Below are 25,710 nucleotides of genomic sequence, written 5' to 3'. Positions count from 1 at the left end.
TGTTCAGGAAAGCTAGAGCGAATGAAAGTATTTGGTGTATGCTGCCAGTCTATATTAAATGCACCATTCTTGTTTTAGACTTAGCAGGTGTGTCTACATGTTAATTAAGGCACTTTTGCTACTGCACATTAAATTTAGTTCCTCTGGGTACTTTTACACATGCTTTGAGGTGAGGGGCAGTGTGCTTTAATTAGAGTGGCTCCAAGTGCCGCTCTTATTAAAGCACCACAGTGTCACGTGTATCAGTGTTCCCAAACATGGCGGTGGGATTACTTGAACTAAAGCTCATTCTACAAGCTTTATTTCAAGTACCCTGTCACCTTTTTTTAAGTGCATGGATGCTGATACATGACACACAGGAGGCCACTGGAGTGTGATAATTGCCACAGTCCAGCAGACTCAATTGAGCCTGCACCAATACCTTGGAATTGTGTGTGAGAGCAGCCTCCACAGTCATGTATAGGCGCCCTCTAATGTGAGGTACTAATTAAATGTGCAGTTGGCTACCCTAATGTGGAGTAGAGAAAGCACATGCTTTTTTAGTGATGCTTAATGGGCAGTAGCTTAATTTTACTGCACATTAGTGTATTAGCATGGTTTTTGATGTGATGTTTTAATGTACAGTAAAATAGGCTCCTGGGCATTAAAATGCATGTTTAGACATGCCTATTGATATCTTCAGTCTGCAAGATCTTGAACATATATGTTTTAATGTTTTAAGTAATATAGCAGAGGAGAGGATACTGGTGGAAGTCTGGTATAGAAAGGTGGGCATCTCCCTACAATGTAAAGAAGGAAAAACTGATGTCATGGGATTTGTCAGTATGGAGACAGGCTGCATTCAATAATAAATCATCACTGGAGTTTTCAAAAGCATAGGTGATGATTTTTAATATGAAGAAATTTTGCACCCAACAAAAGATCAGTGTTTTTTGGACCTCATTAGGATGGAAAGTGTGAATTAATTACTGATTGGAGGTTGTTGGCTGCCTTGGGACAAATTGTTATGAATTCAATATGGGTAAACAGAGGACAGTCCCAGCCATCTAGACTATGTATATACTTGATGCTTCAGAAAAGGCTTACTTCCTGAATTGAGTAAAATTAAGAACAACATTATTGGAGACAAAAATTTAACCAAAATATGCGACTGAAAATTGGGAGCTTTTTATGAAGAGTATGCTAGATGGCCAGTCAGCCACAGTTCCCCAGCCAAGGAGATGTGTCTGATTCCCCAGTCAAGAGGAACACTTCTGGCTAAAAGCCCAGACTAATTCAATGGCAAAGTAAAGAGAACAGTTAAAGTGTGTGTGTGAATTATTAAGTAGATGTGTACTTTGGATATTTGGGATTGTCCTCCATTTGCCCATTTTGAATTCATAATTACTTGTCCCAAAGCAGCCAACACCTTCCAGTCAGTGATGAGTTCATCTTTTCCATCCTAATGAGGTCCAAAAGAGGTTGATCTTCTGTTGGGTGGAATATATTTCATATTAAAATTACACTCATACACACACCACAGAAAAAAAGAAAAATGAACCACACCTGATATAAATTAAGAGGTGAAAATGTAGAATAATGATACGAAATACTAAGGACCTCAGGAGAGATAAAGACAATAAGAAAAAGTTCTTAAGTAATGTTAGGAACAAAAGCAATCTAAGCAATGATAAAGGCCTATTTCTAGATGGAGATGATACAACCATTATTGATCCAGAAAAGGTAGAATTGTGAATTACATATTTTTGTTCTGTATTTGGAAAGATTACTTTCCATTTTCCACGTGACTACTTTCCAGTCTATTAGTGAATGTTAGTAAGCAAGGAGGATGTTACACATCTGTTCTGGATAAAACACTTTTAAATCAACAGTCCCAAGTAATATGAACTCAGGAATCTTAAAGAAGTGTCTGAAGACACATCTGGCCTGCTGATGTTCATTTTTAATAAATCTTGGAATAGTGGGGAAATTACAAAAGTCTAGAAGAGTGCTGATGTTGTGCTGGTAGTGAAAAAGGGCAGGCAGGGTGACCTCAGGAATTATAGGATGGTAGTCTAACATAAGCCATAGGCAAAATAATGGCAAAACTGACATGGGATTCAAACGATAAAGAATGAAAGGCCAGAATAGAACTAATGCCAGTTAACACAGTTTTATGGAAAACAGTTCTGTCAAACAGACATGATTTTAGCCTTTTAATGAGACGAAAAGATAGGTTGATTTAAAAAAAAAACTTCATAAATATTAAACATGTTAAATGTTTAGTACTACATTGAATTTGAATTTTAAAAAAATAGTTGCATACATTTCATATGGTTTAAGAATTGGTTAACTTGGACATCTCAGAAAATAGTAATTGATGTGGGATAATTATGGAAGTGTTTCTGGAAGGGGGATTCTCTTGAACATAGCTGTCACAGGGGAACTCTGGTGCCCTGTGACTATGATGAGAGAACAGGTGTTGGTTGCCGCGGCAACTGCATTGGGTCAGCTGACCAGAAGGGGGCTGGGCCTGGCCTTTATAAACAGCCCAGGCTCAAACCTGGCCGGCAGTTCCCTTCTGGCAGCCTGAGGAGCCAGAGCCCTGCAGCCAAGGCGAGCAGAGCAGCCCAAGCACCCGAGTGGCTGCACCATGGTATGCGGCGAGAGAACCCTGACTGGAAGGTTTGGCAGGAAAGCCAGTGGGCCTAGATTGCATGTTATAGCCAGGAGACTTATTGCTGTGTTACAATAACTGTTTAGTTATGGTTATACCAGAGGACCGGGTGAGGCTATAAGGGGTGGTAGGAGGCCACATAGGAGTGCCCCAATGGGGTAGAGGTTCCTGGTGCCAGTGAGGGCACGATAGTCAGGTGCCGGAGACGGCACACATATACGGAATAGGGGGCCAGGTAAGGCTATGGCCGCCTGAGCCCTATTGGGAGAAGCCCGAGCAGGGCATAAGACCCTAGGCGGTGGGTCAGGGGGCCAGGCACAGCTATGGCCACCTGAGCCCCAACCATGAGAAGTGTGGGTGACGAGACCCAAGGGCGAGTAATAAGGGGGCCAGGTAAGGCTACGGCTGCCTGAGCCCTATTGGGTGAGAAGCTCCAGGAGGGGGCGCATTCAGAGAGAAGCCCCAGGAAGGGGTGAGCATATTGAGCGGGCCTAAGAGGGGCAGACATATTGAGCAGGCCCGAGAGGGCTAACAAGTAGGGGCGCCGGTTGCATGACAAGCCTAGGGGTGCCAGTCAGGGTGCCAGTTGCATGACAAGCCCAGGGTGCCAGTCAGGGCACACAAAGCAGAGGGGCGCTGGTTGCGTGACAAGACCAGGGGCACCAGTCAGGGCGCCGGTGGCGTGACAAGCCCAGGGCGCCAGTCGGGATGCAGAAAGCAGAGGGGCGCCGGTTGCATGACAAGCCCAGGGCACCAGTTAGGGCGCCGGTTGCGTGACAAGCCCAGGAGCGCCAGTTAAGGCGTAGGAAGGAAACTGACCAGACAACGTCCGGTACATCGGTGAGGCTTGGGGCGTACTATAGGGGAGGTTGGAGGCACGCATAGCCCATAAGGCTGGGGTGCACCCGTCACTCCATATAGAACAGGGAACAGGATTAACATAGCACCATGTCCAAGGGGACAAAGGGCAGCCTCCTTTATAAAATTTAGACAACATCAAAGACGTGGCCGGCGAGAAAGAGGGTGCTGAATCACCTACTTGGCACGGTAGGGGGCGTTAGGGAGATCATGGCCGCTCCTAGGTCCCTGCGCTGTGACAATAGCCTGATGGCATTCAACTTCTTACTGATTTGGGAAGTAACTATAAATCATTTCATAGAAAATTTATCGATAATGCAAAAGATGGCAGAATGGTAATTGACAAAGAGGGCAGCATAATTGCATAAAACAATATAGATCATTTGGTAAATGGTCTATATTACCTGGCCAATAGGGAAGAACTGGTTGATGATGTAAAGGTGATGGGAAATTTGGGAGGAAGGGAGCATGTTGCGATGGAATTCACAATTCTGAGACTGAAGGGAAAGCATGAAATCAGCAGAAGGTAAGATACTGGATTTTAAATAAGTCAGCTTCAACCAAGTCAAGAAGATAGTAGACAGGGTACCATGGGAGGAGAGACAAAAGGATAAAAAGGTTTAGGAGGGCTGAAAGCTTCTAAAAAGCATAGTATTGGAAATGCAAGAAGTTATATCGGTATGTTAGAAGCACATGAAAAAAACTAATGTGACTGCTCTAGGATCTTCGAGGCCTCAAAAGCAAAATTCAGGTATACAAACAACGGAAAACTATAAACAATGGAAAACTACAGAACACCAGGGAAGCATAACAGGAAATAGCAAGAACTTGTACAGGCAAAATCAGAGGCAAAGGTAAACAATGAGCTTCACCTGGGGCAAAAACAGTTAAGAACAAGAAGGGGTTCTTTAACTATGTTAGAGAAAGGTGAAGAAAGCAGTGGGTTAGAGAAAGGTGAAGAAAGCAGTGGGTCCACTGTTAAATAGCCAGGTAAAGCTCTTAACAGAAGATGAAAAGAAGGTGGAGCTGTTTAACAGCTGTTTTGCCTTGGGCTGTGTACACATATTCAAATAGTCTGAGAGAATTCTCCCAGTTTTGTTCTATTGGTAGAAGAGATTAGCCAGAACCATGTATACAGACATGCAAACACTGAGGCCCTGAAAAGTGGAGGGCTTGTTGTGCTGACACTAAGCAACATGGGGGGGCAGGGGAAAAGGGCGTCTTGCACATTAGCGTGGCAACTAAGGGAAGCAGTGCATAGGGCAGCCCTGATTGACTGACCCAGACCTGCTCATGGTCAGCCTGCATTTCCCTGCAGCACAATGTGGGGATTTTGAAGCGGGTATTTTCTGCTCCCTGTTAGAGCAGCAGAATCCAGCAAGGAACACGGTGTTTCCCTGGGGGGAAATGGGGGAGAGGGGATGCTGGAGGACTACATTTTCTTCTGGAAGAAGCTATAGCTTGTACAGACATTTGCTCAGACCTTGTACAGACGTTTAGTTTCTTCTGAGTTGCTGATCTCTGAGGAGAAGCCATGAGTGTACAGATGTTCAGCCTTCTCTCTTCAGGAGAAAAATAACCTGGGAACAGCTAGGGTTAAGTCACTCTCAGGAGAGTTTATTCTGGGACAACAGATGTTTGTAAATGCTATGAGTTTTTTCAGAAGAGAACATAGTCCTCCGGTATCCCCCCTCCTCCCAAAGAGATAGCGTGTTGCTCATTGGACTGTGCCGCTCAACAGGCTGACTATAGGCAATCTGGGTCAGCCAGGCAGGGCTGTCCTTCATACTGCTGCCATCTGTTGCCAAGCAGACTAGGGAAGCCTGCAGAGCATGCTGAGATGTGTGTACCCTTGCCAGCACAGTGTGAGAACAGCAGGGTCTCCACTATTCAGGGCCTCAGAATTTTCTTGTCTTTACACATGGCAGTCAGAATTTTTGATCAGTTTGACTGAATTCAGGTCAACAGTGCTACGTATCTCAGGGTTTTGAAGGACCTGGCAAAGAGAATCTCGGAGCCCTTGGCAATAATATTTACAAAATCTTGGGAGACAGTCAAGGTACCAGAGAACTTTTCCTTAAGAAAAGGTGAAAAGGAGGACCAGGGGAACTACAGACTAGTCAGCTTGATATCAATATTTAGGCAGTTATTGGAGCATATTATAAGGAAATCTATTTGTTAGCATTAGGAAGAAGAAAGGCAGATCACAGGCAGTCGGCATGGATTTTTCAAGAACAAATCTTGCCAAATCAATTTGATCTCTTTCTTCTACAAAGTACCTAGCTGGGTAGATAAAGGCAATGCAGTAGATATAGGGTATCTGAACTTTATTAATCTTTTGACAGAGTCCCCTGATGACACATTTTGAGTATTTTACCATGGAAAATCAGAGCTCCCCCTGTTCCCTTTTCTCACCAGGACATAGGTCATGACCCCTCACTCCCAAGCCACAACCCCTCAGCCCTGCTGATGCCCCTCAGTTCCCACCCACAGCTCCCTGCCCCTCCAACCCTGCTGGAATGGGCCCCTGGCTGCCAGGGCTACAGGGGCAAGGACCTGGGTCTGCAGCCCCCTCCCCTGAAGCAGCACCTGAGCCCTGGTTACCACCTGTGAGTGGTGACAGCTCCTTGCAGTGGAGCAGAGCTGGCTCTCCCTCCCCTGCAGGTAGCATGGATGGAGTGGAGCCCATCATGGGGGAGGGCGGTTGCGGGCTGCCTACTGCAGGCTTGGCTTCCCTGCCCTGCTGGCCTTCCCCTGGGGTCTCCATAGTTCAGTGCGTGGGACATGGCATGGCAGGGCAGAACAGGGCCTGCACGGGGTGGCAGGAGCCACAGCTGGAGGTGAGGAGAGCAGAACAGCCAGCTCTCAGCTGCCTTACACCTGTTATGCCCACCCAAAGTGTTGAGCAGTCCCTGCGAGCAGAGGGAGCATTAGAAGGCAGCAGGAGCTCATGTGCTGGGCAGAAGCCACTGGGCTGAAGTTCCCCCTACACCCCACCCTCCCACCCAGAGGGGCACAGCAGGGGCAAGAGTAAGAGGGGGAGTAGCCACTGTAGTCAAGTGGTAGCTGGTTTACACAGGACAGGGGGCATGGCAGCAGCTGGGGCAGGCAGCTGCTGGGCTCAAGGCCTGCTGATGCCTGCAAAATGTCTCAGGCAACTGCCACCTGGCCAGCCCCTGCCCATGCTGCTGGGCTTGGCTCACAACTCCATGACAGCCCAGCCTGGCCTGGGTGTGGGGAGGCAGGGGCAATCTAGCCTCAAAGCCTACATGGCCCCATCTGGAGCTGGAGCCCTCTGGGAAAGCCCTAGCCCCTGCAGCCCAGCCTGGGCTGGCCCCTCCATTTCTGCTCAGCAGCACCCACAGCCCCAGCCCCAGCTGGTGGCAAGGGAATTGGATGGTGGGGCCATGCCAGCCAGCTCTGGCCATGCTCCCTCCCCTGCTACTAGAGTGGGGGAATGGCTGACAGGGGCTGCTACACCCCAGCCAGGCAGACCTTGGCTGCAGTGTCCTGGTGGGAGAGGGGAGGGACGGGGGAATAGGCCCCCTCCCAGCTCCCTTTGCCTTATGGGGCCATGCTGGGCCTATGTCTGGCCACTCCCCACCCCTGCACCAGCTGGAGAGCAGAGGACAGGGTCAATCCTGTTGTCTGGAACAGACAGCACAGCCTAGCCCAGGGCTGAAAAGCATGCTGGGATGCTGGGGGACTGTGATTTAACTGAAACCAGGAAGGAGTCTGGGACAGAAGTTGCATAAACTGGTTTGACCCAAATCAGTTAAGTCTGATACAACATTCAACCTGGTTTGTATTATATTTCAGCCATTTTGAAATTGGTTTATGTGCACTGAGCTTCTGTTCTGTTACAGGTTTAAACCAGTTTCTGATCACTCAAATTGGTTTAAGTGTAACTTCTTTCCCTAGCCATGGAGATCACAAGAGAACCACTGCACCCCAGAGCAGGAGGATATTGGTGATGATGCTCAGCACCCTAGAATGAAGCAGAGCTCCATAGCCTGTTTGGTTACAAAAGAAGATAGAAGGGGGTGGAAAAAGTTTATGGAGGGCAAAGGATGACAGAAAGGGGGTGTAACATTGGCATGTGTTTTCTGTGTCCAGAGCCGAATGGAGAATTTTTGATTTATTCCATTCTTCTGGGCTTTGCTAGTTGCCACATGGGGCTGGGAAGGACTCCCCCTTCCCCCCGCCCCTCCCCTTTTTTTCATTTCAGTTATCAGAATTTTTTTAACCTTCCTCAGAAACATTGGGTGTTGGTTGCAGCCAAGATTGAGGATTTTGACTGGGGTGTCCCAGTGGTGATGCTGGAACTAAATCCTGGAGATTCCTGCGTAGAGTGGTGGTGTTGCCCCACCACTCAGCGTCAGACCAGTCGTCACCTTTGGGGTCAGGAAGGAATTTTACCCCACACTCAGATGGGCGCTCAGGGGTTTTGCCTCCTGTAGTTGGGGGACATATATCCTCTTCCTTAGATCTCTTGAATGTATTTAAAAACACTTTGCTGTGGAGTAATATTGACACTGTCCTCATCCCTCTACTTTACCTATGACAGGCTATGGTGTTCTTGGTGTTTTGGGGGTGAAATGCAAGGGTCTGTGATATAGATGATCTAAAGGACCCTTCTGGATTCAGGTCTGTAAATGAATCAATGAGACAATAGCCGTTTACCTGGTATGAAAAGAGTAAATGTTTGATATGAGTCATGAGTATCTCAGAATCACAGAAGAATAATTTGTTCTTTTAATTACAAATGAGGAACTTTAGAAGAACATATAAATCCAATACTGTAGTCTTACCCTTAAGGCTCTCTCTCTATCTCAACTGAAACCTTCCTTAGCTGTCTCCTTAGTGTCTTGCTTTATTTAAAAAACACATAATGCTTTCCCCCGAATATCTGCCCTCCTAAAGTTCTATTCAACTTTGCTCTAATTTTTTTCTTAGAACAGCATAAACCCCCCCCCACATATATACAAGATTAAGTCACACTTTTTCCTGCTGTCCAGGGATTCAACCTCCTCATCCTTTAATGCTGCCACCTGGGCTCATTTTGCTTCTTTTCTAGAATCTTTGCAACTTAAAAATAACCTGGCAAAAGTATTTTTTCCCTGTCTTTTATCCAGTTTTTTTTCTCTGCCTTTCTAACAAAATAGTATCTATTTCTGGTTCATTTTCTACCCTTGCTGCCCGCCCCTCCTTGTCAGCTGCACTAAATCTATATTGTTGGAAGCAACACTTCCTGTCAGTCGTTGACAGGAAGTGCTGCCTCTACACGGGGCCACTCAACATATAGAACAGGTGGGGAGTAGCAGAGCATGGCAGAATGACAGACCATTTGGACCATTGAAGGAGAACAAAGACAGGAGGAAAGCAAAGGGGTGATTTATTTTGCAGCACCTTTCATACACCTGGAATCCCAAATCACTTTGCAATAATAGATGTATAGCCAGAAAATGTCTTCCTGCACAGCAATTATTGGAAGACATCTAGGGCTACCCAAAATAAAAAAAGTGTGCTGGGGGGTTTCAGCCCTTACGTTCCTTTTTTAATATCTTATATTTTAATATTTTTAAATGTACTGTCCCCACATGGACAGGGCCTAATTAGGGACAGCAGCAAGTGACAAGCACATTTTTGTCTGGAATTCTTTTTTCTGAGCTAAGGTTATCGGTAAATGTCACATTTAGAACTGAATAAAACTAGTGAGGAAATCCCTTCCTTTTAAGTTTTGTTTATTCTGGGCCAGATCTGAAGAGGTGGCTCAAGGTTAGGTGACACAAGACCTAACTTCCAAAAGAAGCCAAAACCCACTTTTAAGCATCTCAGAAAGGCTGGAGTAGTCAGTAGGAAACACTAAGGAAAGGGGTATGAGTCCATGTCTGGAATCTTGGGATGCCCAGCTTTCGGTTGCAAGAGATGCATCTGTCAACTTGGGCTTCAGAGGCCAAAACAGATTCCTGAAAATATTTGCCTACAGATATTTTTTTTTTCCTTGAAAATGGTGACGAGGGCTCACTGTTGTTATTATTTTTTAAGATGAAGGAGAGGATATGGTGGTAGTGCTAGCCTTTTATGTAATAGTTCAGTGAAGGTCCTAGGTTTAATTCCCTCTTCACCCTGAAGGGACTCAAACTCACATTTCCCAGAAACATCCATTTACTACCATACTGTTGGCTAGGTGCACTCATACTCACATACACTCTGAAGCTGTGTAAGCATACCCAGAACGGGAGGCACCTATCGAACTTTCAGGTCAAAAAGAGAGAGCCTAGTAAATGAAGGTGCTTCCAAAGTAAAGAGGCCACTTAGCAGGGCCATTTTTAAAAGAACCTTCTCAGTGAACCAGAAAACCCCTTATGCAACTCTTCAAAATGGAATAAAATAATATAGGACATAGTTTATCAGAAACTTGATTGCTATAAAATAACTCCATTTTTAGGAACTCAAGTTGGCAATGACTGTTGAAAATATATGCCAAGTTACACACAAACTTGTTATCCCAACCCCCTCATCTTTCTTACCCAGAAGTGAATATTACCAAGAGAGCTGTTTTGGCATTGAAGAAGATGGTGATAGGAGAGATCATAACAAGTGATGCACAGTCCTTTTCCATCATCAGCTCAGGGCCAGATTCTCTGAAGCTGGCACATGGAGGTGCATGTTAAACCTTCCTGGTATTACCTACAGTGCAAGAGAGGTCTCACTTGAAGGCAGAAGGTGCTATGGCTACTACTCTTCTTCAAGATATTCTGCTTCAGGGTAACATCAATCACACACAAGTTATTTCCAGCTGCTGGATCATGCATTATTGCTTGCTAGTGCTTTTCACTTTTTAGGTTTCATTCCCCTGTCAAATTCCCAAGGGAGAGAAAATTGTAGTCACTTTTCTGAATTGCAACTTTTGTCCTTGAGGGATTTACCAATTTATGTGACTTCTTCAGACTCATTACCTGGGATTATCTGCATTATCTGGGAATGAATCTCAGTATGTTGTCAAATCTGGCTGGTTTGAAATCTCCCTTCCTGATTCATTTCTCTTTTCCTATATCAGCAAGTTACCTTAACTGAGTGTCCAGCTCTTTATAGGCAAGTAGAGGTGAAAATGCATCTGTCTGCCAGTCTGGGAGTTAGCTATTAATGGGCTACCTTTTGGGAAAGCTTCTAGTCATTTACTTTGCATCCTGCATTTATTGCCACTGTTTGCCTTAAATATTTTAAAATGTATTAAATTTCTAGTTGTCCCTTGCCAGTCCAAAGTTATGTCACTGAGAAGGAAATGACTGTGAATGACTAGAAGTTCAAGTTAAAATATCACGTGCATATTGTTTTATAAACGTATATGTCATAAAATATAAATGCATCATTACTCTTACAAGTTTGATGTAAAATTATATGATATATGTTTATATTGTATATAAATAGACAATGTATTGGGGGGCTATTATTTACTGTAGATCCTTATTGAAAAACGTACACTGAAAGAATATATATACTATACATAAACATTTAGATGGCACCTTGATGACAAAGCAAAAATAGAGATACTTAAATCTTCTGTTTTGAGTTTATTATCAGTTTTCTTTTACAAGCTACACAGTTGCACAGAGTGTGATTGGTTTAAGCTTTCATGAGATCCATTTGGGGGTCTATTTTACCTCCATTTGAAAAGAGGACTTTCAAATGTATATTTATTTATTTGTTTATGCAAAATATAGGTGCTCTTACAGTGGAAATTACAAGTGGACAAAGTGCTGTCCATAAATACATCTACCTCACTACATGTCTCCCTCCCTCAACAGCCCTTACAGATAAGGGGAAAATTGAGGTTTGCAGCCCCTCCATCCTGTTAAAAAATCTGGACACTGGCCAACTTGAGGAAGGGCAGTAAGTTTCAAACTCCCATCAGAGACAGCACCCTGCCAGGAGCCTCTGCCAATTTCTACCTAATCATCTTCTTCATTGTACGAGGTTATATATTGTCCTACTCAAGCTTTCTACAAAATAAGATTACAATTTGTTACCCCACCTGTTTAGGAAAATAGACCTAGTGTACATTCTGTAGGTAAACAAGTCCCCTGTAGTGTGGTAGTTATTTAGCCATCACATGCTTCAGGGCTTTTACATATAAGGGCCAGGAAGGAAGTTTTCCACCTTATGAATGCTGCTGGCTTCTGCAGGTGAACAGGTTCTTTCAGCAGCATTGAGATGTTGGCCACACCTGAGGCTGGTAGTTTTTGTCTAAGGTGATGTGAGAGTCCTTTTTGTACTTAGAAAACGTAGAGATTTTTGGCCAAAGTGTCATGCTGTTCTGCTCAAGGTCATGGTAATCATCACATTTTGGGACAGGATGGATATTTTCCCCTAGATTTCACTGGCTAGGAATGTGAGGGTTTTTACCTCCCTCTGTACTGCAGGACATGGTTCTTTTTCCTAGGCTTTTCTGAGCATATATGAACTAAGTACTTGCCTGTCATTGTAGTGACAGGGCATTGGTGGTGCCCTCATGTCTCCTGCTTTTAACTAGGTCATGTCGTAGGGTATTTCTGGTTTTGAGCTTTGTGTTTTAAGTTACAGTTTAGGAGATTCCTAAGGGTAAATGTTCACCTGAGAAAGCAGGGGACTCTACTTTTGGTCTAGAAGGCCCCCATGTTTCCAAATCCCACTAAGAAAATACCTGACCACATCCCCAGTTTTTTCCTGCAAATATCAACATATCTGAATTCTGTTACTGCTCAGCACACATACAACATATCTACTGCTTTTTATCTCAGTAGGCTTTACAAGCATGAACTAACTAAATTCTCACAAGAAACCTCTGAAGAAGATAAGTGTCATTGTCTTTTTGGTACAAATGGAGAAATTGAAACACAGTGGAATTTAATTGTGTGTCTGAGGCCACGTGGAGAATTGAAGGTGCAAAGAGAATCCTTCTTCCATGCTTAAAAACAGTGTTATAGTACATTCATCAATGACAGCTATCTCACACCGGGATTGTGACTTTCCTGAATACTGTTGCCATTGGGTTGTAATGCTAATCCAGACTTTGATTTTTCTTAGTCATATGGCATCCTATAATTTTTCTCCTGGCTTCTGACTTTGCTAAAACACAACATGGTTTCAGGGTATGCTCTCAGTAGCAAATAGAACTCAGTTGAAAAAAGCATTTATTAGTTAGCTCATCACCTATGTATTCAGTTTAGACTTTTCCAGAACAGTAAAGCCTACTGAGAATCATTGTTGTTCTCGTTATACTGTTTACTCCTTATAAGCTACCTACATGATAAAGGGAAAAAGTATATTGCCATGCCCCATCAGACCATGGGACAGGGGCTCATTTTAATAAATTAGAGCCGGAACATGAAAATGTCAACTTAATCAAGCATTTAAATTTTATTAATCAAGCCTAATTTTTATGAGTGCAAATAATCGTTGAAGCTGGACAAATTTGTTCTATATTGCATCAGAAACATAATTTTAATATTTAATGGCCTGCTGAATTTAAATGGAGAATTATCTTTATGAAACATGCTCTTCATAATTTGCCATTAAACGAGAAATGAAAAAAATCAACATAAATCTTACATAAAGGTTATTTAACTAAATGTTGGTACTATAAATATTTCAAATACATTATGCATTAATTTAGCAGTCATACAATACACTGTACAAAGAAAAAAAATTATAAGTTGGCTGTTCAGCATTTCTCTTCCGAATGTAAAGGAATGTATTATTATAGTTGGCTATTCATGACGCTATAGTTAAGGAGACAGTCTGTGCTTCCATTATTATCCTCCACCTTCAGGGGTTTATACTGTCTCAGCCATAGAAATTCACTCCAGGCTAAAACTTTGCATAGAAGGTCTCATCCCAATAGCACTTTTAAAAAAATTTCTCCAATGGAAGATTATTTTCAGCTGCTTTTGGTCACAGGAGGAGTGGGGCAAACCCAGAAGTATTCATTTTAGAAAGATTTTTTTTTTACTTTTCTCTCAAAAACATATTATTTATTTAAACTGAAATTTTCCCAAACTTTTTCCCCTGAAAAGTCTTAAAGAATTTTAGAAAAAAGATATTTTAAAAATGCAGTTCACTGCATAAGCAAAAGTATTCTTCTCTACATGTCTTAATGATTTGTTTTCATTTGCATGCAGTCTTACATGACTGCTGGAGTGGCATGATGCATTGTAGCAGCTCCAAAATTAGTCAATATTCAATAAACTCAAGAATAATTTAGTGTTGGAGGAGTGTTGGAGTTGCTTGTGGTTGCTTTTGTTTAGAGTATATTAAGGTGCAGATGATACCTGAGTAACTTTAGAGTTGTTTTTCAAAATTAATATATATGCCAAAATGTCTAATTACATAAAAGGGTTTTTATAACGCATTGGGCTAATATTACAATAATATATGCAGGTATACAGTACCACATAACATATTTTAAAAGAGTATATATTTTTTTAGTAATGACAAGGTAGTCAGCCCAAAATGTAAGTCCTAGCAAATTTGGCCATTAATAAGTTTAATATTAGTTAAACAAACATGAATGTATATATGAGTGGTATTTTGTCAGGGTAGTCTTTAAACTACCTGAAAGAAGCCCAGAATTAAAATAAACCTTTGCTTTTCAATTCTGTTGACAAAAATATCATAAACTACTTCATTCTAGAACTTAGCTCTCGCATTCTTGTAAGACTATTTCTGTTTTAAGTTTTTTAAATAATAAATTAAACAATTATATTTAGTTGAGCAGACTATCTTTTCTGTTCCATCACATTAAAAAAGCACCATTCTAAAAACATATAAATGTTTTATTTTTTTACAAAATAAATACACACTTACACAGTACATACTAAAGCCTTTAGATGGAGACATACTTCAAATAAACACCTAGTCCTCTATTCACAATGTCACTCTATTCACTATATATATAAGAACTCCTGAAAGCAATGAGAGCCAAATATTAAAAGAAAGGGAAAACCCTTCTTCTTATGCTGTTTTATGTTAAAAAATATTTAGTGTTTAGTCTTATCAGCTGAATATTGTGCACATATAAGGCTCACAGGCAAAATGTTACATGTACTTGTATAATATAATATATTTACTGCCCATGCATAGTTCAGAGATATTTATTATATTGCAAATAAAAAGTCTGTTGTTGATATTACAGAACTATATGTAATCAGTGACATGCATCAAAAGATATCTGATAGCCACATTAAAGTCACATTTCCTATTAAGAATCAGACTAAATTACAATATGAGCGTTTCCAAGAATGAGCTAAGGAAATGCATTCTGCAGGAAGAAATAATTGTATTTGAGTGTCTCTGAAAAATGAGAAGTCTTTTAGCACTAAAGTACTAATGCTTTTTTTTTTGTCTTGTCTTTTGTGCTACAATTCATTCTTACTGGCAAACTTATCACACTAATTATTATTACATCTAGTGGTTCAGTTATCTTGATGATTGCTGTAGATGAAATATTCCAAGGTCAAATCTTTAATAATGTGAATCAAATTCTCTTGTATTCTAGATGCATTATACCACTAATTCAAAATCTTTTAATGTTAGTTTTATTTTTCTTGTAAATATGGTGTAAAATATAAAATAGATGGATGTTTTAATTAAGCTATTCCTTCTGCAAATAGGAACAATCAATAATCCTCTGAGAGAAGTAGATGTTTGAAAATGACCACATAAACACAGTTGTAAGAGACATATTAACTGTGGAAGTGGTACTTCGAAGTGACCTGGAATAGTTTAATGCATCTTTCTCAACTCATACACATCAATAATTTTGTATTACACTTACACAAAAGTGTTTTAAATGCACTGACATACAGAAACATTACAAAGTCTATGTAGAACTAGACTGTCTAAATGAACTTTGGACTACATTGAAGAATACAGCTCCAGTCAAATTCCTTTGTCTTTCTTGAACAGAAATATTCTCGTAAGCCTGAATCCTGTTCTCTCTGAATTCAGTAGGAGCAGAAGTGGGTTCCCAGTTTTAAATAGCTTATATAAAAAGATTAGTGTCTGCAGACATTTGTACATTGTAACAAACTGAATTAGAACAGAACAGAGTTTTAATTTGAAACAATTTATTCTTTTATAGCCCAATCCAGTGAGGTGATGAACAAATTTGGAGAAGCACTAAATAAACTGCTGAAGTGAACTAATGGCTTGGAATGGCCACTTTAGGTTTTCCTGAGCACTTCACAGAATTGGGTGCTGGAACTATATTAAGATTTTAATGGTTAAAGATATCTGGAGGACTGAGGGTCGTCCCCATTCCCAGCTGCCCTTTAAATGTTCTCCCCCTATCTTACATATTTCGGTAAATCAATAGTGTGGAATTGCTCATTCATAAACCTATCAAAATATCCTTTAGCTCCACTGTTATTTCTGTTGCAGCAGCCAAAGAAGCTGATGATAAAGAGACTTCATGACTGACTGTTTGCAGTGATTAAATTATTGCACTTTTTGCTCTAGTAACTGCTGGAATGAATTAAAGTGAGACTTTTTTTGTTGAGGGTTTTCATTAAAAACCCATTAAATAAGCAGCAAGTGTCCTTTCTCTCAGAAACGGTTTAAATTCAGGAGGTATTTTTAAAGCTGTGTGCATTTGTGAAGCCTTTTTGCCTCTTATTCTGACTTAAGATGCTTGTAAATACCTAGAATCTGACCAAATTACTATTGTATTGATATTGGTTTCCTTACAGGTTACATTAAATTGCCCTCCCCAAAATCATTTATTAATACATAACTAGACATTTGGGGATTTTATTAATTAGGAGGTCCAATTCATTGTAAACGTAGTTGTAAGAGTTAATTCCAGTCCACAGATACTTGCTCTTCTTGTCTTGCATTCTTAATATAACTGAGCTAACATGTCTACTGTGGCTGTGGTTACTAGTACTCCAAGAAAGAGTGAGTTACACAGGATTTCTAGACAAAATTCTCCAAGGGGATGGTGGGGCAGGAGCAATCTGTCATCATCATATACAAATTATGTTGTTTGCTTTTTCTGATTAGTAAATATTTTATAGAACTGTTTTGTACAGGCAGGCTCTTATTTTGCTATATGTTAACATCATCTGCTTACTGTTTAGCCATAAAGTAGCTGACATGCCATATTTGAGGCTGTCTTCATGTGTTTTTTAAAATGTCATCTGTATTAGTATTACATTCAAGGAATAGAACCAAGAACCAGGTTCTTTCAAGACCTTCCACCAGTATGTGGCATATAAGTCTGTGACAAGTGACATTACAGAAGGTCATGTCACTTTTAACTGCTTGCATTAGATCTTTCTGATTTCCCCAGTGCCCTTCCTTTGTTTGAATAATACTACTTGATTTCAAGCAAGGTATCGGAAAGCATAATTTAGAGTGAGCATTATAGAGGTGATCTAAGATTTTTACCTAAAAACTTATTATAAAATAACTATAATATTTCATTTATCTTTCATGTACTTTCTCCTGTAACATTTTTTCTCCCTGAAAATATATAATATTGTGTAACTGTCTAGATTACTAGACTGTGTTGCTGCAGACTGAAATAGTACATGTAAAGTTTATTTGAAGAGTGGCAAGCTAGAATCAAAGAGAAAAATCACGTTTGTTCTTGGTTTCATTCAAGTATAAAACTTAAAGCTGAAATCTGTTGTTTGAATTCATTGTAATGATATTGTAAAACCTTGCTTTTTGCTTCTGTGAGAACAGGTTATCCTTCAGTATATTTTTAAAACTGACTTCAGCTCACTAATAGTTACAAGGATTCTGCTTCTACTGTTTACATTTTGAATAGCAAAATCTTGGAAAACTCACAGATCTAGATTCTAATACACTCAGTTATTTGAACAATATTCTTTAGTTTTGCTTTTTTTTTTCATGCTCTTCCTCCAGAGTTTCATGTTAAGTAAAACATAGACCAAGACTTATGCTATAACAAATAATGTGTGCCACCCAGAGTTTGAAATACATTTATTTTGCTATAATAATTGAGTTCAATCATTTTTAATTTCCAGACAATTTGACACTCTAAAGCTTAATTTAATTGATTATATGACTATAGAATGGAAGAATAGGGTGGATTAACATAGGTGGGTAAATGTTCATCTAGATAAAAAAGCAGGAATTAGGAAATGGAGGGGCTGGGTTTGATTCTTGAATTTGTCATAAGCTACTTGTGTCACTTTGAACAGATCAAAATTATTATTAGGTATAAATGTTTATGCAGATGTTTTGAAATCCTTGTATAAGAAGACATACTATAAGTGTGATTTGTTTATCCTGATTACTTAAAATTAGCATTGTCCTTAGTGATTTAAATTGGGTGTTGTCATTTGCAGTGAAAGGGCTGTCATTTGTAGAGGTATCCATTTCAGACGCTGTCCACACTGACTTTGCACTGGTTTAATTAAACTGCGCTTATATCATACCTTTAGTTACTTTATGTGGGCAGTTCCTGAAGGAGAAAGCGGGTGTGACAGGAAAGTAGTTCGCAAATAGGCTAATGCAGAAGTTTCAGATCAGTTTCTTTGGCTCAGAAATTCAGTCTTAGCTCCATTTGTCAGAATTTGGGCATAACATACCCCCATCTCAAAATATCTTGTAGCTTGGTAGTCAAGACACTATTTGGAGAGTTGAGAGAAGGTGTGGCGGGATCTGGCTGGCTGTTCCAACTCCATGCTATGGCATAAAAAATGATGGTGTGCCATTAGCACCACTACTCATCGTCTTACAAAGGAAAATGGTTGCTGCCCTTGCATTTTATGTGGAACCTTATCCAGTAGGTCTGTAGCATATATTACCAGAGCACATCTACTGGACTGAGCCATGCTGGAGAATAGGTGGAGGAGTGCCTAGTTCCTAGATCCTGATCTAGCTGTAGGTAAAACGGTCATGGAACTGCTCAGCCCTGTTAAGACTGTGGCACTTCTGGGCATTGTTGAAAGCAGCTTTTTGTTAATATTTTTTTTATAAAAATAATAATTTAGATACAGAGAAGGGTTATATAGATCCTACCACAGAAAATCAATTTGCAGGCCAGCTCACAGCTGTCTGGAATGGAAAGGCACAAGGAGCCATTTATCCATTTGGCTTCCTAAGCAATGGCAAGTCAAAATTGTGATTTCCTCTTCACTGACTAGTAGGGTTGGCAGACCTTGATGGGAAATGCCTTCTGCAGCAGTGACTGAACTTCCCTTTTACATCAGGGATCTATGAAGGTATAGGTATATCACCCAGTCACTCTGCTGACGGACACCATGCTGCTTCCCCTGTATGGAAAACAGGATGGCTACAGTCATCTGGAGCAGCACCTGGACCAAACTGGTTCTGTCTCAGCAGAATTTTTAGTACCTCCAAAGCACTATGCTAAGGCAGATACTTAGTTTTACGCTTTGTGGGCAGGGTAACGTTCAAAAAGATATACAACATATTTCATCACAACAGTGCCTGGCACAGTAAGTGAACAATATAGATATGCCTTGAATGTACCTTAAGGAGGCACAGGGTGTATCTCAGAGTCCAGTACAGCTATATATATTCATCCTACTGTTAAGTCATACAATCCCTTAAAATACAACAGAACTCTAAATTTGTTGCATTTGTGTCATTTTCAGTCATATGAGTTTAGAATCTTTTTAAAAGACAAAACAGCAGGTAGGAATCTCAGTTTCAGGTCACAGAAGGGATGAAACTGTAACTATAGTCATTTATGTGATGTAAACAAATAAATTAATAGTGATAAACTCTTGCACAGCATTTTATAACCATAGGTCTCAAAAAAGGTAGGTTCGTATCATTATAATAAAAATCATATTGTGATGGAATATAATCATTTTTACAGATAGGGAAATGGAGGCACAGAACAGTAAAACCCAAAAGCATGGAGCAGGCCTTTAGCAATTAGAAATAAAATCCAGGTAGAACTGAAAAATGGGAGGTGTGGAAAACACAATAAACTAAGTTGAGAATATCATCTAATTTTCAAAAATATTCATTTAATCATTTTCTTTTGTTTCTCACTGTCAAAGGCATCAGAAGGCCCACATCATACATATCTAAATTTCAAAGAAGTTGTTATACAACAATTTTGACTATTAAATGATTTTTATAGATAATACAACAAAAATATTTTGTTAATTCCCTAAAGTAGGGCTGTCCAACTTCTAAGCATCTAGGGGCCACACCATGCATGGACAGTATCAGCAGTGGCTGCAATAGTCCTTGCTGTGGACACTTTCCATCCCTTGCTGCACCATATGCATGGATGCTCCCCCCATACACACACACTTGGTGGCTTCAGTGTGCACATGGGTGGTCCTACCACAGCTGCAGTGTTTGGAGGTGGGTGGCCTCCCCACTCACCAGCCACAGGCTCCCCTAGCATTATAGGCTACATTGTCTGCAGAGGCAGGTGCATGAAGCAGAAGCCAGAGAGAAAGCCCAGAGACCCTGGCTGTTAGCTCCTGTGTGGCCTACTTTTACACTGAGCTGGGGGTCTACAGATTAACTTCTTTTGGCCACATGTGGTCTGCAGGCTACCAGTTAGACAGCCCTGCCTTGGATAATGCCCGTGATTTAAAGTCCAGTATTTTGTGCCTTGTGTATATGTAAAGCTCTCATATATGACTTGCATCATTATGACTTTGCATATACGTACATACATACATATACATGCATAGATACGTGTGTGTGTGTGTCTCTCTCTGTCTGTCTCTCTCTCTCTGTATATAGATATTCTGCAGACAATGCAGCCTATAATGCTAGGGGAGCCTGCGGCTGGTGAATGGGGGGGCCACCCACCTCCAAACTGCATATATATATATATATAGAGAGAGAGAGAGAGCGAGAAACACACACATGTATGTATGCATGTATATGTATGTATGTATATGCAAAGTCATAATGATGTAAGTTACAGAGAGATATAAAAATATGAAAATGACATTTAAATTCAAAAGTTCATGTTGAACTTTTCAGTAACTTACATCATTATGACAGAAAAGCCACAAAAAGCTGTAAACTGGGGAAAAAAGCCATTATAAGAACAGTATGTCAGCATAAACTTTTACCTGTTAGGTACTTGCCCATTCTTCTGATCTTACTATAATATGATCCATGGAGGGATCTTTATGATTCATTGTCTTTTTTATTTTTAAAGCAATCAAACAAATCCATCAAAGGGAAACAAGCCCTTATAGATGAGTAGTGCTTAAATATGTGATCACAAGCATTTGTAATTCCATTATTATTCAGGTACTTGGAGGTTCAGAAGTGCTTCTTTAGAGATATTCCAGACTATCATGTAAGGATTTACTGAGAATGGCCATTAAGGGTGCAATTTATCCCACCCTAAACAAAACCCACACACAAGCAGTCTTTTGTTCACAGAATTTTGCAGGAAGTGGAAATGAAATTCACTCTTTCAATTTGTGGCCAGGCCATAGTGGAAGGACACAATTCTTCCACAGTCTCAAATATGCTGGGCATTTCCCCCTGAAGCTTCAAGGTGAGGCTTTGTGCTGTGCCTTTATGCCCTCATGATTTGGGTCTGTTACATACAGCCTGTTCCCCAAGTGACTTAGACAAGCCAGGAAAGCTTTTTGTAAATGATGACAAGACATCAGCAGTTGGGTCGCATTCACTTATCCCTTACCTTAGTTATTGGATAAAATACATAAACAGTTGTTGAAGTATCGACTGAAACCCAAGGTGCTCCGTTCTTAGTGTGTCCTTTAATCGCTAGGCTGCAGAGTCATACCCTCCCACCCTGTGCTATGTCTTTGGCCCAGATAATCTTTAATTCTTACTGCAGAGTGGACCAGCCTTAACCAAAGAAGGGGAGTGGCCCACAGCCCTGCCTTACAGGCAGTCTGTAGCCTGATAGTGAGGGTTTTCTCCAGGGGATGGAAAGTTATGGGTGTAAATCCCCTCAGGCAGAAGGAAGAGTTGAACTTGGGGTTTCCCAAATCTTACGTAAGTATTTTAACAACTAATTATTATATAATAAGCTGGGGCCAATATCACAAGCAGCCCTTCCTCCTGCCGGGCTTTTTAAAAGGATGTATACCCTTTTGTTTTAAAGATTTTATATAGACATCCACCTCCAGAAGATTCAAAGCTGTGACTCCAATGTGGATGTGAGGGCCCTGGCAAACATTAAAAAAATGTCATGATTAGGATTTGAGGAATTTTATGCCCCATTCCAAACATTGTTCATCCTGCCATGCCAGACTTTCTGTGCTGGATGTGCAATGTTTGAGATAGGGCATAATATTACTTAGCTCTCAGTCACAGCACTACAGAGCTGCCCCTAGCCCAGTCTTACACATCAGGCAAGGGGCAGCTCTGTCCTAGACCCTAGAACTGCTGCATTTCTAATGCTGACTCAGGTTGTATTGGAAACTTATGGCAGACCTGGGCTGGTACTGACAAACAGTTAATAGTTGGCACCCATCCTGGATGGCCCCAGGTCCAGATAGCAACCCACGACTTTCACAGGCCCCTAGTGACAATCAGGTGATTTTCAGCATCAGCCCTGGACAACTGGGATCTGGTCCAAGACTAGAGGCTATCTAAGGCCAGGGCCAACAACATGCACTTTGAAGTGCTGGGTCCAAGCAAGCGTGCATCTTGATGCTGACAATCCATAGTTGTTGATATTAAGACTGGGGCAGCCCCTAGCTTGCCCAGGACCCAGTGCTGATGATTGGGGGATGGCACATGCCAGCCACAAAGATACTACACATTTCTGTGGGACATCTTTGTAGTTGGTTTGCCATTTTATGGCACCATAAATAATTAATGTATGGCATATTGTTAGTTGTGGCACAATTAACACGTTAACTGTACCATAAATGTAACCTGCTAGGGGCCTGAAAAACTCACGCAATCCATGTTAAAGGGGCAGAATTTAAGACTTAAATCCTCAACATTTCTGTCTCCAGGCATCTTGCAGCTCAGTTGACTCATTCCAAGGTACCTGACTTCCACATGCACTGTACAGGGACTCAGTTACATTGTTAATGTACTTTACAACAACTCAGTGTAAAGTAGGCCACAATTTTGTATCTCCAGGCCTGTAGCTCAGCTCTTTCATGTGTACAAATAGAGACACATTCTCTTGTGATATACAAGTGACTCTGCTTCACTTTATATCAACAAAGAATTTGACTCATATTGTAGTTTGATTGTGAGGCTTAATTGTAAGTTAAGCAGCAGCTTCCAAGTGCTAAATATGGCTCTTCCACTGACCTTCTTTGTCAATAAAATAGGTATAAAAATTATTTCACAATCCTGATGTGAAGGTTAAAGGTACAAAATTCTGTGTGCTATGGTTCCTCTCTCTTTTACTTTCTCCCTTCTTCTTTAATATCAATGTCTGTCCATCTAGTGAAACAGTAAGATAAATTCATACATATAGTAAGTACACTTACACACAATCAGAGAGGGAGAGATGGGCATGCATTATAGTAGGTACATCAGTAGCAGTGAGTCACTATCAGGAAATCTAATGCTGCTGCTGATAAAATTTGCTCCACCTGTCACTGCTGGAGATGTTTCCATTAATGGTATAGGCTATGATGAATTTATTCCTGAGACTGAATTTTTCAACACTCTCTTAATGAACCGTGTAAATAAAATTAAAATATTGTATTTTTCTCAGATTAGTTGTATATTTAAAATAAGCATTTGTACTTTGCTCCACAGTCACCAGAAGATCTGATGAAGGATTCCTTAGTTAAAAATATCCCAGAGTGAATTTCTAACTACCTTTTAAATACTTAAATTGTCAAGCTAGCATTTTGCAGATAGAGATTTTCAGTGTATTATTCCCTAATGTAAGTCAATTAAAGCTGTAACACTTTCCTAAATTTGAATCTCTAGATCAAATGTTTTTCTAGTTGCACATTTGCCTTCTGTGCATTTATTTCAAATGTTAATAAAGTTTTCATCTACAAAAGGTTTACAATTGACAGAACAAAATTCTTCCTTTTTAAATCATGACAACTACTACTGTTTCTGTCTGCAGGTAGTGGAGGACATGCTAGAGGACGAGGAAGAAGAGGATGACAGAGATGACAAGGTAATTATCTTTCTTAGCACTTGGGTACCTGGGGATGGGAGAATTTAGACATGACACTGTTTTTACAGACAGTTAAAAAAGGAGTTGAAGTGTTTTAGTCCAGAAAATTGGACAGAGCTGTTTATCATCCTAACAATGCTACTGTGTGTTGCAGGAAGGGATGGAGGACTATAAATCCTCTTCTTTTTTTGTCCAGAGCTGGGTCAAATATTTTTTCTGCCAGGAACAAAAATAATTCAGCTTGTCTGGAACTTGATAGCTCTTGTGAAGATAACTGCAGTGACAACTGTTTTTGAAGGACAAAAATTTGTCCTGTCTTGAATGTTACAAATAGGGCTATACTTTAAGTGGGGGGAAATGGTGTAAAAATAGCAACTCCACACTGGTTGAAGATGGGTTATTGCCCTCTATAATTTTCGATGAATTACTTTGTAGAGAAAGCTTCATATGTTCTGTACTCTCTATGACATTTAAATAATCACAATTTTCATAGCCATCCACTTGATTTGGGACTGGCATTGGGGCCCAGCAAGCCAGAGAACTATTGCAGATCTTTTGGCATTTGAGAATATGTGGTTTGGTTCCTAGGCTACTGGTTGGGTTAAGGATTGCAACCACAGTAAATAACAGCTTGTTTCCTCATCTTACTGAGCCAAACTATGGACTGCTTGGATTGGTTGTCCCCTAGGGAGAGGGAATAACCAGAGGGAGGAAATTAGAATGACCTTGCACCACAGATGCAGGGGCTAGCATTGGCAGGACAGCTTTGCTGGAGAGACAAGTGCAGTAAAGAGAGCCCTGCTGTTGTCTCTAGGATTTTCGTACCAATAAGATGAGATATGCGAAAGAAGGGGAAAAAACCCATATTGTTTTAAAACAGTGCTGCATTAAACACAGGCAATTTTGACCTTCACAAATGTTCTCCTACTTCAGTTATAGTAAAGCAATGAATTTTTTTGAAGAGAGGAGAAAAACAGTGTATCTTAATTTATGCCCTTGACCTTTGTTTCTAGTAGAGATGTACAGTTACATACCACTGTAAAGATTCGTATGCTGGCAGCAGCATTTGAAATGTCAGAAAATTCACTGTGATTAGTTAATCCCCTGAATGATTATTTTTCTGTTAGCTAACACCCAAGATTTGAGAGAGAGGATAAAAAAAATGAGTATTTCCCTCATTCCATTGCCAGTTCAAACATTTTACAACTGACAGAAAGATATTATGTGAAATTCTTCTGTACATCATTTAAATTGTTAGCTACATCATTTCAGAGTCATCAAACATTGCAGTAACAAAGCCTCCTTTTTACAAAACACATATGTCCTAGTTCTTCACACTAAATGATATGAGCATACACTTCTGGCAATAAAATATATGATTTATTGCAAAGGTCAGCCTTGTAGCTGTAGAGAGCTTGTATTTTAACTCAACATGCTAGCTCTGAATCATCATTTCTCTTCTGATAAACACTGATCTGCCATCCATTTGTAGCCATTTTCTCCTGCATCTGGCTGCTTTATTATTAGAGCCAGTATAAGAACATCAACCCAGTAGTATATGTGCTCCTGGAAATTTTAATAACTGTGATCAGTTCACAAAGTACAGTACTTTACTGCTTGCAGTTTAAATCAGCCTATTTAGTTACCACTTCGTTGTTTTTCTCAAGTTACTAAACAAAGTGCATCCATAAAAAGCCTGTTATGCTCTAGCTAAAGCAGCTGCCAAACAAAACATACTAGATTTCAAAAAATAACACCAAATCTCTAGAGCTGTATCAGTTGTAATCTAGTGCTTAGCTGTCTGAAATGGACACCAAAGTTGAACCACTTCTTAAGATATAGTTACCAAAGGTGTCTGAGAATGCTTAAATTACTGTGTGAATCACGTGGTACTATTTACTGAATGACTAAGCAGTGTGTTTTGAGTACAAAAGGCATATGAGTTGCCTTTCATAAATTCAAATCCTTATTTCATTAGTACATAAATTTTATTTAAGCCTTCATAATTCAGTGTGCTAGCTGAAGAATCATAGATTGAACAGAAAGAAAATGACACATGCAATATTTTTATAAAAAATAGATGTACCATATA

At 40.3% G+C, this 25,710-nt stretch overlaps 1 protein-coding gene across 3 annotated transcripts in view; it reads left to right on the top strand.

The window, feature by feature from the left end:
- MCTP1 (multiple C2 and transmembrane domain containing 1) overlaps positions 1 to 25,710 on the top strand; it is a 339,066-nt gene that overhangs the window by 256,245 nt on the left and 57,111 nt on the right. For all 3 annotated transcript variants that reach the window (XM_019532386.1, XM_019532387.1, XM_019532385.1), the window contains one exon: positions 23,565 to 23,618. In XM_019532386.1, the coding sequence (XP_019387931.1) occupies positions 23,565 to 23,618 (54 nt within the window). The remainder of the gene's footprint in view (positions 1 to 23,564; positions 23,619 to 25,710) is intronic.

This window comes from Crocodylus porosus, unplaced genomic scaffold (assembly GCF_001723895.1).
Source record: "Crocodylus porosus isolate Cpor-Errol unplaced genomic scaffold, CroPor_comp1, whole genome shotgun sequence".
In the NCBI taxonomy this organism is placed as follows: Eukaryota; Metazoa; Chordata; order Crocodylia; family Crocodylidae; genus Crocodylus; species Crocodylus porosus.
This window is presented reverse-complemented; position numbering and strand designations above follow the sequence as displayed.